This window comes from Lytechinus variegatus, chromosome 3 (genome assembly GCF_018143015.1).
Source record: "Lytechinus variegatus isolate NC3 chromosome 3, Lvar_3.0, whole genome shotgun sequence".
Classification (NCBI taxonomy): domain Eukaryota; kingdom Metazoa; phylum Echinodermata; class Echinoidea; order Temnopleuroida; family Toxopneustidae; genus Lytechinus; species Lytechinus variegatus.
In genome coordinates, this window is record NC_054742.1 from 59,088,019 (window position 1) to 59,108,068 (window position 20,050).

Sequence of the window (20,050 nt, forward strand, 5' to 3'; positions counted from 1 at the left end):
TATACCAATATAAATAAAATATATTAATACCTTTTCGGTTTTCTATTCGCATTGTCTGCAAGTAGCTGGTCTACTTCTCAGTTAGTCTAATGCTCCATAAGCTCAAACCCACTTGATCTATTATCAATAGCATCTACACTACGCTTTGTCTAATAACCACTTAGTCTAATTCTCTTTTGGTCTATCAGCCAATCGATCTAATTACCACTTCATCTACTAATCATTTTTTACTTGTCTAATAAAAATTAGACCATTTGCCCTACCAATTTCAACAGAATTCAGGGGCCGCGGAACGGTTTTCAAAGTGGGTGCGGGGGGCCGACCATGTAAAAAATCACAATCATATGGTAATTTTTACGTTTTTGTACACGGTTTTGGAAAAAAGTGGGGGGCTGAAGCCCCCTCGCCCGCTTCGGCGGACCCTGGAATTGATAGAGGAAATAAAATCATAAGTGAGCAAAGTTGCAATCATACCAACCAGTCAGGAGATGAAGTGATTGTAGAAAAACTAGGATTAGACCATGTAGAATGAAATGACATTTAAGTAGACAAAACTGTTGTAGAGCAATTGGACCATGTGGAATGAAATGACATTTAAGTAGACAAAACTGTTGTAGAGCAATTGGAAATTTACTATCTCTTGCCTTCAGTCATTCAATCAATCCTTTGCATCGCAAATCACATATGACAAAAAAAAACAATTCACAACAAAATAATAGTATATTTCATGATTTAATCAGTAACCACACATCAAAATCCATATGGTACCCAGTTTCAGCCATTTCCTCATGACATTCACAATGATTGCAATCTCTTCACATTTATACTCTTGATTATCTAGAACATATATGTCAACAAAGAAACAAAGATAGAAACAAAAAGATTACTCTATAAAAGGATAAACAAAGAAATCATCACATGATTTTATATTTTAAAAAATACTTTTCCTGCAAGGATCTTTCTTTTTTAAAGATAACCTTCTGAAATGTAGTACATATTTACAAGGCATGGTAATGGCATTGGAATTTTCATATTTCACTGCCCACAGATACTGAATATACCAAAAGAGATATTTCACAGAAAATATTTCAGCTGAAAGTGTGTATTTTTTTAAAAAGAGATATCATATTTGCTTTGCAATCTGTTAAATAAAGCCCTTTTGACAGACGATTTTGAGACTATTAATCAGTCATGTGGTATAGTGCAAGAAAAATGCAATTTATTGCATATCTATTTGGAGGTCCCATATCAGTCATGTCTTACAATGAATTGGTAATTTGCAAATGATTGTTATACTGCTCCATGCAACAAGTATGAACTGATTTGTTACAGCTTAAATTAATCTAGCAATTAGAAAATTGCAACAGAAATTTCCAACTGATTGCAATTATTTTCTTGCATCAATCCCATAGACATTTGGCTACTACATTGCAATTATATTGCAAGTTTGGGATTATAGTACAATAAATACAATTGTTCAATACTAAACAAAAAAATGAATTCTCAAATTTGATATTTGTTCCCATGTCTTATTTGTAAATAAATAAAATCTTATGCACACTTTTGCAACAAAAAATATTCATAATGACCTACAAGCTAGGGGAATATAAATAAAATCTTATAAAATGAATAACTAAGGTGCCTTAAATATTAAAAAAAAAAAAATAACATCAAGCACAGCATTTATTGACATATATAATGCAGCTATCTGCCAAGTACACTATTCTGAGGCAAAGAAGGATTAAAAAAATAAACTTGAAGCATTTTGAAAAATGGAAGCTTACTAGGATTCAAAAGTACACTCCACTGACCAAATATATACAACGTCCCAATTTCCTTGCAGCGTTCTTGTTAATAATGTATGAAATTAATACGGCACACTTTCTACCTTATTTAGAATGAGCAGAAAAATGAAAGGAAAAAGAATACATTACAGGATGTTTTAATTTGAACAATGAATACATAAATGGATGTCTCTCAAAAAGCACAAAATGTCCTCAGGTTACCCATGAAGGTGGTCGTTTATAGCTGGGTTTTCAAACTCTATAGAAAAGAATTCCACATAGTTGGCCATGCATGAGCAAAGGCTTGTTACCCCATGAATTATTTCACTAGTGTATCTTCGGGTCAGAAAAGCTGGCATTTAAAAAATAAAAACACAGTGCAAAGAAATGTACACATGGCAAATCACACCCGATTATTACAAACTGCAATACTCTGAAAATGGAGATTACATGTTGTGGAAATGCCAACAAATGTATAGGATGACTTTGCAGTGTAAATGCTAAGACGGAATGAAAATACAGTGTACAAAGAAATGTATACATCATAAGGAAGTGGCAGATCTAGGTAGGTGTGCTATAGCAATAGATGCATGCCTTCTCTATTTAGAGAATCAACATCAATTCCAGACATTTGCTCCAGCGACAATTGCTCCAATGGAAATACTACACGTAAAGCAAAACATAAAACCTAACCTCCAAAACTAAATAAACCCCAATCCTTATCTTTACATTATTCTGAACCAAAAAATCTATTGCAATCCTAATACTATGCCCTCTGGAATAACAAGACTGGAGTAAATGCCGCAGGAGCAAATGTTGTGTCACCAAACATACACCTAAATCTTAGAAAATTGCAGTCTGTGCCCACTCGATTGTCAAATTTGCTCTTTGCACTCCTATTTCAAAATCCTGGATTCGGCTTTGTATGGCGAATCGAGACTAATGGATTTGTTGCAGAGAAGTTATTACAATGCTTTGATGCTGGTTGTGAAGTTAAGATTGACAATGGAAGTTCAGCTGACTGATGTTATTGGGACATAGCTGGAGTGATGGTGCCTACACACTCGCCAAATCCAACTCGGTATCCCTCACCCTGGCAAAAACCTGCAAATAAGGAAACAAAAAAGTCTCAGAATGTCATTTCTTTATTTATTGGAGCTTTCTTTAGCAAGGGTGATCTCTTCAGTATTAAATCCAAACTACTTTTTGAGAGAGCTGTGTACATAGAACAATCATAATACAACTTCAATTTCTTGAACCTAGAGCAAATGCATGAATGAATGATAACCTTCATCGCTATCATCATCATTACCTGAAAGAATAACTGTATCACCATCTTTGAGGAACTTTCTTATGTTGCCATTTCCGAGATCGACTTCTTTGGTTCCCTTCCAGCAGAGCTCTAGCATACATCCATAGCTGTCGGGTGTCTGAAGGAAGAAAAAGAAATGTCCATTTATCTCGCCTTCCCCTACAGTTACTATGTGCATATTATCAATTGCGCTTTGATACTTGGCATCATATTAGCTGAGCTGCCATATCTGTGCTAAAATGTCAGGGAATAAAAACTACCAGGTACCCATTCACCTCACATGGGTCGAGTGCAGCACAATGTAGGTAAATTTCTTGCTGAAGAAATCGTTGTCCATCCAATATGCATACAGGAGCCAAGTTTGAATTTGACAACTAAAAAAGTTCTTCAGTTTTCACAAAAATGAGATACTATTCAATGAATGTATGACCCCAAGACCTGATGAACCCAAAATCTAGTCAATTCTTTGCCAGCCCAATATACAAACATGAGCCAAGCTGAAGTTGATCCGTCCAATGCTTCTTTAATTAATATCACGAGAATAAAAATAGGACTGATGGACAGTGCCTAAAAACATAGCCTCCAGAAACCACATACAGTAGTCGGCTGCTTTCCGAGTGAACATGGCAAAGCAAGGGATATAGCGAAGAAGGGCCTCTTGACATCTGAGCCGAATTTCACCGACTTTCTTGACGTCATATTAAATATTCATGAGCTCATCTTGAATGGCGACCCGTGGATTCTTGGCGAAGAGTGACGACGAAATATCAAAGAGCATTAAATATGCCTCTAAATTGCTGAATATTTACCAATTTAAGGATTTGAAAGTCAATGAAATTAAATCTGCACCGAAAGGATGAGATGTTTTTTAATCTACCCATAGGATACGGAAAAAATGAAATATTTCATGCGATTCCACTATGCGTCGATTATCGATCTCCGCTGTGCAGTGAGGGAATGCTGGAGTGGAGTTGCTTCCACTTGACTAGAGTCCGACCAGCGGCTGACTAGTATCTCCAGGGAACTTTCGGGGCGGTTATGGGTCTGTTACGGCCAGTACTTGTAGTAGTAGTACCCCTACTTGTAGCATTTTGCTGGTTTTATCCCCTTTAGTGTCCCGCAATTAAATGAATCCCCCACAGAATAGTGGACTACTGTAGTATTCCGAACCCCGGATGAAACAGCTTTGACATTTCATTGGTTTACTAGGTGACTGGTAATATCATGGCTCATGTATATTCATTAGGAAGACGTTCCTCATGAATATATAATTCAGCTCAGATGTCAAGAAGCCCTGGCTCGCGCCGGGCCTATTTTGTGAATTAGGAAATTTGCTCGGGAAGCAGCCGCCAGGGCTAAGAGGCTAATACAGTAGGTGAAGTTAACTTACCGGTCCACTGAGCGTTCCTGATCCCATGAGATCTCCTGGTTGAGCATTGCAACCAGTCACTGTGTGATGGGCTAGCTGCTGCTTCATGGTCCAATACATATGCTGTCAAATTAAACATGCATGAAATGGTGAAATTCAGCTCAATTCATTACAAACATCTTCCTGAATCATCACTGTTACCAGGGAAAACATTCAAAGGCATTCAGGGCAAATCCACATTCACTGAAATTTCATTAATGCTTGTCTGATGTAGCAGTTTTAAGCATAAGGTTGTGAAATATAGCCCCCTAAAAATAAAAAAATTAATTTCTTTTCTTAATATTTACCATCTTCATATGTGAACAGTTACTCTACAGCTCCCAGACAAATTCAGGACTTGTCAGTGTCCCGTTGCATGAAAGTAACTATTATGGTAACTTTGCCGTCCAATGGTAACTTCCATGAAATCCTGGATTCTAATCAGCTGTTGAGCATTGTTACCAAGGCAAAATTACCATAAATAGCAAATTTACCATAAGAGTAAAATTTGTGCAATGGGCTTGGATGTTTTATCCAACAGGGTTTAACTTAGTAAACAGAAAACACAGTACCAGCGCTTCTTTATCTAATCAAGGGGCCGTTTCATGAAAGTTGTCAGCACTGACAAGTTGTCTTTCTCCGACAGTTACCACAGTAACAGTCAGAGGCCATGCCTTTCAGCCAATCAAAACCAAGGATTTCACTGAAATAGTCAGCACTGACAGTTTAGTCAGTGCTGACAACTTTCATGAAACACCCACCAGAATCAAAGAAAGCTGTTGGATCTGACAACAAATGTCGACGAAACAATTCTTCAATGTACTAACCTTAAAGTTTGACTGAGAGACAACGGCAGGCTGTTCCATTCCAGCACCTATATCAAAATAATCACAAAAATGTCATGATCTGATCTACAATCATTCGTTTTATAACTAATTAATGACATTAACTGAAGATACGCAAATACTGTATCAATTTATTCAATAGCATTTTACTTAGGGGTGTCTATTCTTAACTCTATACATCCAAGGAACAGAGAAGCTTACTGTCATTTTGAGAAATATAAACTACATGGGATTTTATCAATCTGTATAGGTCTGCTAAAAAACAAGTGGAATGCCTCTGGCCGTCTCACCTGCATCACGCGATTCAACATAGCAGCAGTGCTGACTTTGAAAACTACTATAACTCGCACAAGATGTTCAGTGATACTTGGTTACTCTTATTTCCACATTTTATGAACTAGACCAATACACTTTACAGAGATAGGATGGTAATTCAACATATACCCCAATGTGGCCAAAGTTCATTGACCTCACATGACCTTTGACCTTGATCATGTGACCTGAAACTTGCACAGGATATTCAGTGATACTTGATCACTCTTATGTCCAAGTTTCAAAAGTCAGATCAATAAACTTGCAAAGTTATGATGGTAATTCAACAGATACCCCCATTATGGCCAAAGTTCATTGACCTTTGACCTTGGTCATGTGACCTAAAATGCGCACAGGATGTTCAGTGATACTTGATTACTATTATGTCCAAGTTTCATGAATGAGATCAAAAAACTTTTAAAGTTTTGATTGTAATTCAACAGATACCCCCGAATCGGCCAAAGTTCATTGACCCTAAATGACCTTTGACCTTGGTCATGTGACGTGAAACTCATACAGGATGTTTGGTGATACTTGATTAACCTTATGTCCAAGTTTAATGAACTAGGTCCATATATTTTCTAAGTTATGATGACATTTCAAAAACTTAACTTCAGGTTAAGATTTTGATGTTGATTCCCCCAACATGGTCTAAGTTCATTGACCCTAAATGACCTTTGACCTTGGTCATGTGACATGAAACTCTAATAGGATGTTCAGTAATACTTGATTAACCTTATGGCCAAGTTTCATGAACTAGGTCCATATACTTTCTAAGTTATGATGTCATTTCAAAAACTTAACCTCAGGTTAAGATTTGATGTTGACGCCGCCGCCGTCGGAAAAGCGGCGCCTATAGTCTCACTCTGTTATGCAGGTGAGACAAAAACCCAGTCAGGGGTATTTAAAAGATATGATTTACTTCAGTATTTTTAATGGCTGTGTGACATATCAACGATTCTTAAACTTTAAAACTTTTATTGAAAGCATGCCATGTCTGTCAAAAGAGAACCTCATCTCAAACACAAATTTATGTAAACCTCGAACTTTGATTAAGGCTTGATTTATATTGATATCAATGGATATATCGACTAAATGGTTTATAGATTAAGTGGATATTCAGACATGACAAAATAGTAAATGGGCTAAAAGATAATGTTTATTATAAAATGATAAGTAGATGACAGGTAGTAGATGAACTACAGATGAACTATGTGGGATGAGACATAGGTGACACAACATTTGCTCTGGCAACAATTACTTGGGCAATATTTTGTCTAAGACATAGGGTTAGGGTTGCAATAGGGTTTTATGTTATGTTGTGTTTAGAGTTATGATAAGGAATAGTGTTGAATCCAGGGCTGAAGTTTGACATTCTAATAGCGTGTGGAATTTACAGTGGAGCAACTGTCGCCAGAGCAAATGTCATGGAACTGGTTCATAATGGAAAGTAGACAAATTGGGTGTAAAATTGGATACTTACCCTTGATAGCAGCACTTATGTTAATGTCAAAGTTGAATGGGTCATCATGTCGGAGGTAAGGAAGAGGCACTGGATCCTGAATGGATATTGGGGGAACAAATATTGGAAGATGAGTGAAATAATGACACCATCAACTGCATTACATATATAAACTGATCATTTAAAAAAATATACATCGAAGGTATCTTTCTTAATCCATGCATTTTGAAATATACGTCCCACCATTATCATGAGAGACTTGTCAGTCAACCAATTTTCCATCAAGCCCCAATATCAAGAAATGTTAAACTTTTCAATATATCCCAAGTATAGATAATAAGGAGTAATCAGTAGATCAAAGTAGCAGTGAATTTGAAATCATTTTGAAAGATCAAAAATGTGATCAATCGATGGTGTCGAGTATATCATGGTTGACCAATCTCCCGGGGTAAATGAAAACCCTTATTTTATTGTTTGAAGTAGAAATATACTGAAAATTCATTTTGCCCAATTGATCGTGGGCCCGGCAGCCAATGTGCAGCACCAGATCAACGAGGCTCTATCCCTTAAATGTTGAATACCAAAGAGGGTAGCAGTAACTCCCATCATTTCATGTCTTTTGGTCTGACGCAGCCAGGGTTTGAACGCCTAACCTCCCGGTTGTGAGATGGACGCTCTACCGACTGAGTCAACACATCGGTCTGCAAACCGTGAACCTAACTTGCATCCATTGTTTGATGATATAAACCATCAACATGGCAGTTTCAGAGAAAGAATCAGAGGATATATTTACCTGTTGATTGTTGGCTACAATGAATGGTTCCAAGGCATCAATAGTGACGATCCATGGAGACAGGGTTGTTGCAAAGTTCTTTCCCAAGAAAGGACCCAAGGGAACATACTCCCATTTCTGGATATCTCTTGCTGAGGTTATGATACAAAATAAAAAGAAATATCATGAAAAAATTAATTTCAATTCATGCCTTTACAATGAACAATTGTTTTTAATGTTTTAAATATTTCTATACATAAATGTATTTCCATAATTTTAATAAACAGACATTTTCACAGGATTTCTGTTGGACTCAATTCCCAACTCTGTTACGTTGGTAATCTTTTCTTTTTACTGTACTGTCGCTATGGTATGCAATCAGAAGAAATATTTCTTTCATGAAATTTCTGATATGCAAGAATAAACATGTATTATAAGATTGAATACCTGCCTATTGAAATGAATGAATGAATGAATGGATGAATGTATGGATGAATGAATACATAAAATGTGCTCTTACCACTCCAATCATTCATGAGGACCATACCAAAGATGTGTTCATGAGCGCTGCCAACAGGAATCGGTTCACCAAGCTTGTTACCTGGTCCAACAAAGAATGCCTAGAAAAATATCATAACACATCCAGGAAGAAGTTATATTTTAGACACTTACTTGAAATGCCAATTCTGTAGTTCTTTGGTATCATAAACATACCAGTAATAGGAGTTTTTGGACAGTGACGTATGGAAAATTGAAGAACAAAGAAAATGTATGGTTAAATGTCCTTCATGACAAAGAACAACCAAGAAGTATGGTCAGTTTCCCCATGTCTCCGCGGTCTCCCAAGTCTGCGCACCCGCGTATCTGCGCGATTCTAGTAAAAGAATATACGCAACGAGCACGAACTTTGCACATTCAATGCATAGACAGGTATTCATAAAAAAATCCGACTCAAAATGGTGGAAAAATAATGAATTCAGGGCATTTCATGTGACGGTCTCAAAATGCAGCCTTTTGTCATCAAAATCCCTGAATCGTGTGCAAAGTGAATGAGTGCGCAGACATGGGGTACCATTTTTTTTTCAATCTGAAAATGACTGCCCGAGGTTTTTTCCAAGAAAATCATATATTTCTTTCAAATTTTTATGAGATATTTGGCACACTAACTCATTATGATGTAAGGAACATTATCAACTGAAAGATTTTGTGAAATAAGAAGAAATTCATGTTAAATCTTAACTCAAATTGTTAGACTTGGGCCCACCATTATATTTGTTGAAAACAGCAGTTTGGTCCTTACTCTGGACAAAAACGCAATTTTTTTTGTCAGCTCTGAAACATAGGACGAAACTACTACTAATGTTCCGATTTCACCAAATTTCGATAAAGGCCTCCCAGCTGTTCTTTGTCATTTGACGGGCATTTTCAATACATTTACTGTGTTCTTGAATCCTCCATATGCCACAGAGCAAAAATTTGCTATTCTGTGTTCTTCAGTGATTATGTACAAAGCATATAATAAAGCAATTGTAAAAGTGAAAATCTTAGAACAGTTTTCATGCAGATAAAGGTTGGCAAACTCATGATTTTCACTTTAATTCGATCTGAAAATCACATTTTCTGTGAAATAATGTGTCCTTCCTAAATTGTGAGAATTTTTTCCTGTTTTCCATTTTGCGGAAAACTGGGGACTCGCATTGCTAACCCATCCTCCATACATATACAGACTACTCATGGTGCTAGCCAGAAATTTGAATGCTGAACAACACAAGCAAATTCCTTGGTACTGATATTCTGTAATACGGGATAAACATCCAACTTGCCATGAGACTAGAAAATGACTGTCATTTGGCCTGCTATCAATCTGGTCAAATTGCTATTACGTCTACACTATACTTGATCCAATACCCATTTCGTCTACACTATACTTGATCCAAAACCCATTTTGTCTACACTACACTTGATCCAATACCCATTTCGTCTACACTATACTTGATCCAATACCCATTTCATCTACACTACACTTGATCCAATACCCATTTTGTCTACACTATACTTGATCCAATACCCATTTCGTCTACACTACACTTGATCCAATACCCATTTCGTCTACACTATACTTGATCCAATACCCATTTTGTCTACACTACACTTGATCCAATACCCATTTCGTCTACACTACACTTGATCCAATACCCATTTCGTCTACACTACACTTGATCCAATACCCATTTCGTCTACACTACACTTGATCCAATACCCATTTTGTCTACACTACACTTGATCCAATACCCATTTCGTCGACACTACACTTGATCCAATACCCATTTCGTCTACACTACACTTGATCCAATACCCACTTTGTCTACACTATACTTGATCCAATACCCACTTCGTCTATACTATACTTGATCCAATACCTACTTAGTCTAATTCTCATGCTTATTCTAGCCCCCCCCCCCCAAGTAAAAATCTTACCATTTCAAGTTCAAAATCCATGAGCTTGCAAAAAGTAAATGCAGGAGGTTTGTCTGTAAAAAAAGGTATAGTATTGAATAACATATTGTAAAGAAAATATTGTGTGGCATAAATACCTGCATAATAGACTGATATGAATCATGGCGAAGATGGGGCAATACCCTATGGCCCCCCCCAAAAAAAAAACAAAGACGAACAGTTTTTGATAAGTGAGTGACTGGTACAAATAGACAGTGGTCTGGGCCAATTTCTTTAATTTCTATTTCTAAATTATGATATTGTTTGACTTCAACAAATTAAAAAAGAATATTGACTAGGAAATGATTTGTTACCAAATCAAAACCTGCACATACGTGAAATTTGCTACATAAAACAGAGTTTCACAACAGGCATCAAGTAATGAAATGAGTGAAATATATCATGACCTGTTGAAGAGCACTTAATGATGCCAATTTAGCTGTATACACAGAATGCGCATATTGCAATCATACCAATGGTGCAATGTTTAAAGCCAGTGTTATAGTCATAAGAAGAAAAGATAAACTGGTTTTGTTTCCCTAATATTTTTTTTATTTTAAAACAAACCTCACTCTATTTGGTTAATAATGCACATAAACATAAAATACAAGCAGATTATTAAGCTTAGATCAGAGCAGCGTTCTCGCCAGAAAAAAATTCACCCATGTCGGGGACTTGTGCTGCCACTCCTGGGGGGTGGGCGCGGAGCGCGGAAGCGACGGCCTTTTCATCAAATAGAGACGCTAAGGAAGCCCCATTGTGGCGTATTTTTAAGCCCACACAAATGCACATAAATGCACAGATACTTGCCGTTCAGTCCAAAGAAAGAGAAGTGCAGCTTTCCAGCTTATGAATTGTAAATATTTTCGAGAAAAGGGAAATCACGAAATGCATTCAACTTCGGAACAAAACAGCGTTCATGATTGAGGGTCATGTGATATGTAATGGAGTTGGTCAATAGAGTCGAGACGCGTCATCCAACTTAATTCGCTGAGCCAAGGAGATATCACCTCGGCTGAGCTAGCTGAGCGCATGCGTGTGGCTTTCGTGCACATACACAAATGCAAAATACATGTATATCACGGACACTTCCTAGTGATTTACGACTGTGTGTTCCAACACCAAACAACGTAATGGCGTGTAGATCGACATGTAAGTTTTGTGTGAGTCTGTGATCTGACGTTTCACCATGGAGCATAGCCGGTGTGATGTGCGGGGCAAACGGGGGAATAGGCAACGGAACGACCGTACCATGCCGTCATATGCCCGCAATAGCAGCCGCGAGCTAGCTGGGCGCCTTGCCAATTTCCTACCTGTAGTAGGCCTGCAAGTGGTCTTAAGTTGGTGGGACTTCGGTGCAACCCGATAAATGAAGTTGATATCACTAAGATGAGTTCATGGAGTGTATTATTTTTTCTGAATATTTCCATTTAATTTTTCCACGCATGTCGCTGAAATTTTACGCATGGTTCCACTTGGTCTCCATTTCCGCACGCATGGTGTTTGAACCATGCGTATTATACACTGGCGATTACGCTGAGATCAGAGGGAGTTAGAAACCACTATAACTGTTTATCTTACCATCTGGCTTAGTCTGTCCGCAAGGCCTACGTACTGGAGTACCAGAAATTACAACAGATGAAGCACGGCCGTGGTATGCGACAGGGAGATGCTTCCTGGCAATGTGAAGATACATGAAGAGCAATCAAACAAAATAACAGTTTGCAACCAAGCAATGAGTCTCTGCCCTTATGACATTTCAAATTTCATGTATTTTGACAAGGAATGGAATCTGCAGTAACTCTCTGATATTACATAACTGTAATCCATTTTGATTGTGGCACCTCATGTTCTCAATACAAAATCTGAATGAACAAATTTAGCTTCAATGATCACAGAATTGTATCATAATAAGAAAAGTTGCTTGATAAGACCATATTTGGTCATTTATATGCATGAATAAACACAATCATAATATTAACACAAATGCTACTGTCTTGTCTTGTTATTAATATACAGTTTGCTTGGTTTTAGATTCATGTTTCATTCAATTAAGGACCAAAACTTTAAAATTTGCAAAAATACATAGTCATGATACTACAGGGGTTGAATTCTGCATGAAACTGTACAAACCAAAGGGTGACTGACCCAAAACATCAAACTTCCTTGCTCCTAAATGTTGATTATCAAAGACTTCATACATGGCGTACTTACCAGTTAGGTTGGAGGGCATTTTCTGGTCCCCTGAACATAGTGCCAGTGTTGGTGGCATGGTATTTAGAAGAGAAAAAATCTGTGTAATCTCCAATAGATGCAGGAAGGTGCATTGTAGCATCACTCTGGAGAACAAGTGCCCTGAAAGAGTTACAGGTGAAAAATAAATTTTAGTTTTCCCTCATGATAAAATCTACTCAACTTCTTAAGTGGGTACTATGGCATATGCATGTATAAATACAAGCTACATGTACATGTATATTGAACATGGAAGAAGTTAGACGTTGATGCAGAAATTGGCTCCAAACGAACTGATGGTCAGCCATTGGTAATAATATAGCTTTGTCTGGAGTCAATTAGGCTAGTGTGACTAAGGGATCAGCCTAGTCTGCTGGGCAAACCCTTCACTCGAAATAACGGTCTGAATGTGCAGCCTACTCATGCCTTGTGTACTGAAGGCTCTCTCGCTCTATGGAACAGCAAGTTTTGTATGTGCTAGTCTTTGCGTGGAGGCACACTTGTTGATCAAAGTTCCAATGAGGGTCTGTGCCTGCAGACTAGGATCAGCTTGTGCTCCCTAACACAAAGGTCAGCGATAAATCGCTATGAATCGAAATGACCTATCAAGATAATCATTGCATGTGCATTTTGCTCAGTAGACTGACTACGAACCAATATAAATTGCTCTTTCAAATTCAAGAGATTTAATCGCTAACCTTTGAGTAACTTGGCCCAGGCATACTTGCCAACTTTAGAAAAAAAAAGAGGAATCCATTTTTCACGCAGAGTAACGAGCGTGTGACATTTTGCGCGGGAAGGGTGAGGGGGTACCCCCCTGCCACGGTTAGAAATTTTTGGAATTTTAGAACATGAAATGGGGGGTTTCCTTCACTTTTGAAGTGCTTTTAACCTGTCCACAAAGAAGAAAAATATCTTAATTTTGTCCCAGTGTAATGAAACATGAAACAGGAAAATCAACAGGATTCATTTCATGAAATTGTACCAAATTTTTTAACAAAAACATGTATTTCCATTACAATAATAACTGGATATTTCTCAGAATACTCCTTGTATTTCTAAATAATTTTGGCTTTATTTCACGAAAACAGACTAACAGTCTAAATGCATATGTAACTTACACATGAACTTAGAAGCTAAATTATGCAATTGCAAATGCACCGGTACGGTACTCACTAACCCAGGGAGCTCCGACCCGCGAAGCGGGTGGGCGGCGGCGACTGGGCTAGGTACCGGTACTCAGTCACTGCCCACTGCACCCATGCACTGTCTGTATAACGATCGGAATCACAGTCACAACTCACATTCACAATCCAAACGACGCATTGGCGACGGTATCCAGTTTCCACACACTAAATTTGTAATTTTGGCTTTAAAATTCCATGGAAAACTATATCCTTTGGCCATTAATCCGACGATCGTTGAGCTGGATCTTACGTTTGCACACGTATGCACTTGCAGCGCGGTAACCCACGGAGCTCCGGCCCGTCGGTAACCCGGCACAGGCCGAAGCTCCCTGGGTTAGCAGCGAGGTATACTCGCGCTCGCGACGTCGCAGCATGCATTGTATTTGCATGTGTTGTCGCTCTAGCTGTGTTTGCACGCGCTTCTGCAATGTGCGCGCCATGTGAGATAGGCAAAGTGAAAAACTACGTACAAGAGTGTGTTCAGTTAGTGGAAAAATAATGCTATTTGGGATATCGCGATATCCAGGTGTCCACAAGCTTCAGATTGGTCTAACCTTTGCTCCAGCCGTTTTTTCAATATTATCAATGTAAAAATTAATGAAAATCAGAATTATGGGGTTGATATTCGTAATGCGGAATTGGCAATAAAAAATCGGGATGATTCCGCCAAAATCGGAATGGTTGGCAAGTATGCCCAGGTAAGAAAATAAGAGTTAATAAGCTGATGATGAAAAAAACTATTATTTTTATTAAACAGAAATCTATTCAAAGATGAATGGTGTTTACCTTTCCCTGAGATCAGCATTATCTCTGAGTGTAGGCTCATCGGCAGACAGGAGACGTTGAATGGTAGCTCTAGCTTCCTTCCATGCAGGTCTTCCAAGAGCCATAAAGCTATTCAGGGTTTCCTAGATCAGAAGTTTTAAATAAAACAAATAATGCACATTATCAAGGGCAGTTGGAAGTAGACCAGGGGTGTGCACTTTAATTCCCGATTCGCCTTGAATATTGTTGTGCCCTTATTTTTATTTTGCTCATTTGCAGCATGAAATTTAGTTGATGAAATCTATCTACATGCATGTATTTTATTCTAATTTATTGTGAAATCTATCTTTTTTTAAATTTTTTATATTTACTTGATTTTCTAATTTTTTAACCTACATTTGCCTTATAAAGGAGCGTGGTCATATGCTAAAAATATTGAAATTTAAAACCTGCTGGAATATATTTCAAATGATCAGGGATATCATCGATTCTATGCAGGAGAGACAAAAGGAGAATTGAGAAGTACATATATCTTCACCAAAAACTAGCAATATGAAAATAAAAAGCTTGGAATCTCTGTGGGGAATTCTACTAGCAATTCAGATACCAGGCAAAATTTCAAATGTTTACCGGAAGGCTTCACTAAATTTTAGGTACCACTACCAGCAAAAACACATGAAGGTAGCTACATCATGTACACATGCCTGCATGGAGATTTGGCAGACACATCATTAAAGAGAATGAATTTTCTCAATGCATGTGCTGGTTATGGGATACTGGTAATATTATTCAGGCTTGCACAAATGTGAAGCTTCAAGAATCTTCCAAGTAAACTTTACAATTATTACCAATGACATACAGTGGACTGGACAGATAAAGAAACCTTGTCTGGGTACCTTATGTGGCATTGGAAGAAACCCAATCGATTGCAAATTGATTGATTTCAATTGCAAGAGGACTCTCTTGTGACATCCTATTATGCTTGCATTGGTTTTTTGGACTTTAATAGGCTTAATATGAAATTGTACTAAAAGGTTTATTACAACTCCCCATTTAGGGACAGAGATTTTGTGTTTCAAGTTGTAAATTTGTATTTACAACTTGATCTATAATGGAAAATCTGTAATAGAAAATGAATTTTCTGTTTTGATTTACCAATAACCGGTAACCATTGTTTGTGCCTTCACCTCCTAGCGATAAAAAAATTCCTTACCTCTGTAAAGACATCGTTGCACTCTGAGAGGATAGGTCCATTGAATAGATCCTTGATCTGAGATAGATCCAGTATCATGTCTCCAATTGCAACACCAATCCTTTGCTTGCCCTACACATTAAAAATACAGGACAATCAACATGTCATTTATTCAAATATAAAATACCAATTTAATACATTAAGCTACACCCAGCAGGAGATAGGCTCCAACTGACAATTATTGATTTCAAATGGGTGACATGACAGTTGCTCTCGGCTTTATTTTATTGAAGATGTACATGTAGGATTAGGTTAAGTTTGCAATAGGGTTTTGTTAGGTTTAGGGTTACATGTAAGTGTCGGTTAGGGTATAGTGTTTTAAACCAAGGATAAAAATAGTATTTGATTAGTGTGTGGAATTTCTAGCAGACCAATTTTCACTGTAGCAAATTCAATGGAATGAAAAGAACCCATGACTCAGTACTACAATCCTACATGTATGTAGCAATTTTATGTAGCATTGATAAATAATTACATCTGGGCAAGCAAATCATTTTTCTTTAAGATACAACGAAAGTACAATGCATTAAAACTTTTATTTCAAGATTTTTCTTTTTATTCAACTTCAGGTGAAATCAAAATGCATAAAACAGAACCATTGTAGTTCTGACAGAACAACAAAAACAATCAACTATTATGCCCAGAGATCTTGTATTTGCATTTAAAAACTGAACATTACACATGGACATTTTTTATGGAAAAATATGTGTTCCAAAAACTTCCTGCTAGTGATGTTCCCATAGATTATACTTTCCTCCATAGGCAACATTCCTTGTGTATCATCACTTAAAGGGATTGGTTAACATTGGTTTGACTTTAAAAAAATCTGAGCTAGGTTACACTTGTCACCTGTGTCTGTGATATGTTACAAAAATGAAGCCCAGAAAAAATTGCGTTCGAAAATAATTATTTAGTGCTTCAAAATAATATTGAAATATAAAGTGACCAGAAACACCATCTTAATGATATCTCATCCCATACACTCATGCGTACCATTTAGGTGTCTATAAGACGCCTACTTAAAAAATCGGGGTTTGCCTTGTAGTTTTAGCTTTTCATTCTCAATAATGGTTGTTTTCAGGGTTTATTACTTCTAATACATGCACTTGTACACATGTTTCATCTTGGTTTGAGAATTTTTTAAATTGGCTGCACATAAAGTTAAACAATACCTTTAAGGTCTTCTGGAAATGGTGTTTGAAGGTATAACCTTTTTAACATTTGATGAGAGAGTTGTTTATAAAATTGGGCAAATTGGGATTTTTTGTGTGGATTTGGAGATATTTAACTGTTTCTCTTATAATTTGGGTTTCTGATTGTCTGATGATTCAGTTTTTAATAAAACAAGTCGAGAGTCCTGACATTTTCATTTTGACAAGTGCCCACCAGTGATTCTTCAGCACAGACCAGTGGAAGGAGAAATCAGAGTCACTAAGTGACCATTGCATTTATCAATATTTGTCATTTCAATACATTTAGAATGAGATAAGAATTATCAATGGCATCTTTCATGTGAAAATATTATTGTGAATATGCCCCCATAATACATGTTGAAGTATATTTTATTATGGACCATATTAAGATTCATCTACTATTTCATTGTAGATTACTTGTAACTTTGACAACTGTTTGATGATATTCATCTTTCAAGAAAGATTATTTAATGCTTGAGTATTTCCAATGTTTTTTATTACAACAATGTCAAAAACAAATTTATCACAATTCAAATTTTCTTTTTTATGTATTATAACAATAAAAAAGATGCAAAGGACAAGATTGAATTTATCGAGTAGTTTCTTTGCATTCTTCAGGTGAAGTATAAAGTTTCTTATTAATCTTCACATGACTACCCATTCAAATCATGCTTTGTCGATTGTTCCATATTTTATTTTGTGAAATCTGGTCACTCTGTACACAATGACCACAAACCTACATATGTAAAAATAGGCCTGTCAAGGCAATTAATTTCAAGTAGTAACATTCAACTTTAAACCAATATTTCAATAAAATTTTGTTTTCAAACTTTCAAGATACTACAAAAACACATTAATAGTTATATACTGGTCCTGGACTAAGGTGTCGCGAGATATGTAAGGTAATATGAATAAAATTATGAACACAATGAACATGATTTATAAAATGGAAAGGGCCTAAAAGGCCCAACCCAAGTCAGTGCAGTCCCCTTGTCTGCGCACATGCTTATCTGCACGATTCAAGAAGAAACGCAACAACCACAAACTTTACACATGTATGTAAATAGGCCTAGAACCGTATTCATTAATTAAAATATCTGACTCAAATTCAAAATGGATAAAAAAATAATGTCTGAATGTCAAGCATTTATGTGACGGCCTCAAAATTAAGCTTTTCTGATAAAAACCCTGAATCGAGCAGTGAATGGGTAAGCAGACATGGTTCGGGCACCACTTTTTTGTTCAATCTGAAGTGAAGTGACGTGAAAATGACTGGCCGGGCTTTTTTTTCTAAACCAAAGAGAAAGACAATCAAATAAAAAAGGCGTAATTTCTTTCAGACTTTTTTAAACAGATTTTGGCACACTTACTCATTAGAATATAAGGAACATTATCAATTGAAACTTTTTTAAAATAAAAATAAATATATGTTAAATCTTACTAGTCACTGGTCTGCTGGTTGAATAATTAAGTGCGCTAGTAATTTGCTAAGTAAAAAAACAAACATTGAAAAAAAAAACCCTAAAACTTACATTGGAGGCTGTTGAAAACACTCCATACGGTAAATTTTGAATTGGAAAGTTGCATTCCGAGCCGTATTCAATAAAAGATGGAGACATGGTGGAACCAAAAGTAATAACGAAACGAAGAGACCTAAGATCAAGAAAAGACGGGATGTACTTGTGGGTGCTGCCTCTGGCTCTGAATCGTTGAACTCGAGTAGTGCGAGTGTGCAAAGCGGATGCGATGCTAGCTTTAATAGCATGAGCGCCAGGGTCTTCGACGGTCGAGCTGGGGCGGCCGGCGATCGATCGGGGTCGTACGGCTGTCTGATCTGCGCTGCTATGCTGCACGTGTGACGTATGCGTGGGCTCCGAAAGTACAAAAAACATTTATAGCGTCGCCGAAAGGTCCGATCACAAAATAATAATGATACCGTAATATTAATAATGATAAAAATTATTTAAAAATCAATCCATGAATAAAAATGATTGAATAATTGCTTTGGAGTAGAAAAGTGGTAAAAGAAAAGTGGTAAGAAGAACAGTGAGAAGGGGTAATAAGACAAATAAGACTGGTTTGCTTGGGATCAGTGCAAAATTTCACACAAGATGAGTTTTTCTAATCTACACGATCGAAAAAGTTATACTTCTTCAATTGAAAAAGTGGATCAAAGAAAAATCAAACTAGCATGAAGCTAAATATTCCATTGAAATCAGATAAATGATTTTCTGCTTATTTTCACAAAAAAATATTAGAATAAACAAAAACTTTGAATATCATTTTCCATATGATTTTGATGAAAATTTTTGCCTTTTCTCTTTTCAATCTAAATCTACTTTTGTTGGAGTGGAATCGCCCTTTAATTGGTGAAAAATTTCAAATAGCTTTGAATATATGAAAATGAGCAATAATTGAATTACATATGGGTAGATGTATTTATATAGACTTACATGTTTTCATTGTATTATCATTCTCTTCCAAAGTGAATGATCCATGATACTTGTGACTGTTTTCAAATAGTCACATGCAAAATATTTCACCTTTATATACAGGTATACAGGAGCAGATCCAGAAATGTCCAATGGGGGAGGAGGGAGGCTGTTCAAAAAGTCTTCAAAGCTTTAATTTCTAGATCGGCTGATCTCTAAGCTAAAGTCTGTTTTATTTGACAAATTTTCATTCCTCCAAAACTTTTCATCATTCCCCAGCCAAACAGACCATACACATGATGAAAAAAAAAATCCTGATGTTAACATACACATGTTTCAAATGTATTATACACACAATTGCATTTGGAAAGAGTTTCAGTCTATCCCACTACAATAATTGGAGCTCAAAAACCCCTGCTGTATTTCTCTCATGTTTTGCATTCATTTTCAAAACTCTTGCCCATGGTTACACTGTTAAATCTATAAAATTTGTTGTTTCTCAAGCTATTGACTGCATTTGATATTTTCAAATCAAAGCCATAGGTTGACCTACAATACGTATTCATGCTAACTAATGTATTTTTGATTTAGCAGGGAG

The 20,050-nt window shown here is 36.7% G+C and overlaps 1 protein-coding gene across 1 annotated transcript; it reads right to left on the reverse strand.

Moving 5' to 3' along the window:
* Window positions 1-718: 718 nt before the first annotated feature.
* LOC121411503 (fumarylacetoacetase-like) lies at window positions 719-18,903 on the reverse strand. The gene is made up of 13 exons (XM_041604267.1): window positions 18,553-18,903; window positions 15,789-15,899; window positions 14,597-14,718; window positions 12,606-12,746; window positions 11,973-12,067; window positions 10,374-10,426; window positions 8,416-8,515; window positions 7,917-8,047; window positions 7,145-7,220; window positions 5,332-5,378; window positions 4,487-4,588; window positions 3,097-3,214; window positions 719-2,888 (listed from the first exon to the last, which is right to left on the reverse strand). The coding sequence occupies exons 1-13, from the start codon at window positions 18,637-18,639 to the stop codon at window positions 2,812-2,814; spliced, it is 1,260 nt and encodes a 419-aa protein (XP_041460201.1). The 5' UTR covers window positions 18,640-18,903; the 3' UTR covers window positions 719-2,811.
* Between the last annotated feature and the right edge of the window lie 1,147 nt (window positions 18,904-20,050).

Excerpts from the sequence above, each read along its gene's own strand:
- LOC121411503 (XM_041604267.1), bottom strand. The coding sequence starts at position 18,639 with ATGTCTCCATCTTTTATTGAATACGGCTCGGAATGCAACTTTCCAATT. Across the intron at positions 8,516-10,373 it reads TGGATTTTGAACTTGAAATG|GCATTCTTTGTTGGACCAGG; the intron begins GTAAGATTTTTA and ends ATATTTTTCTAG. Across the intron at positions 3,215-4,486 it reads CAGGAACGCTCAGTGGACCG|ACACCCGACAGCTATGGATG; the intron begins GTAAGTTAACTT and ends TTCTTCCTTCAG.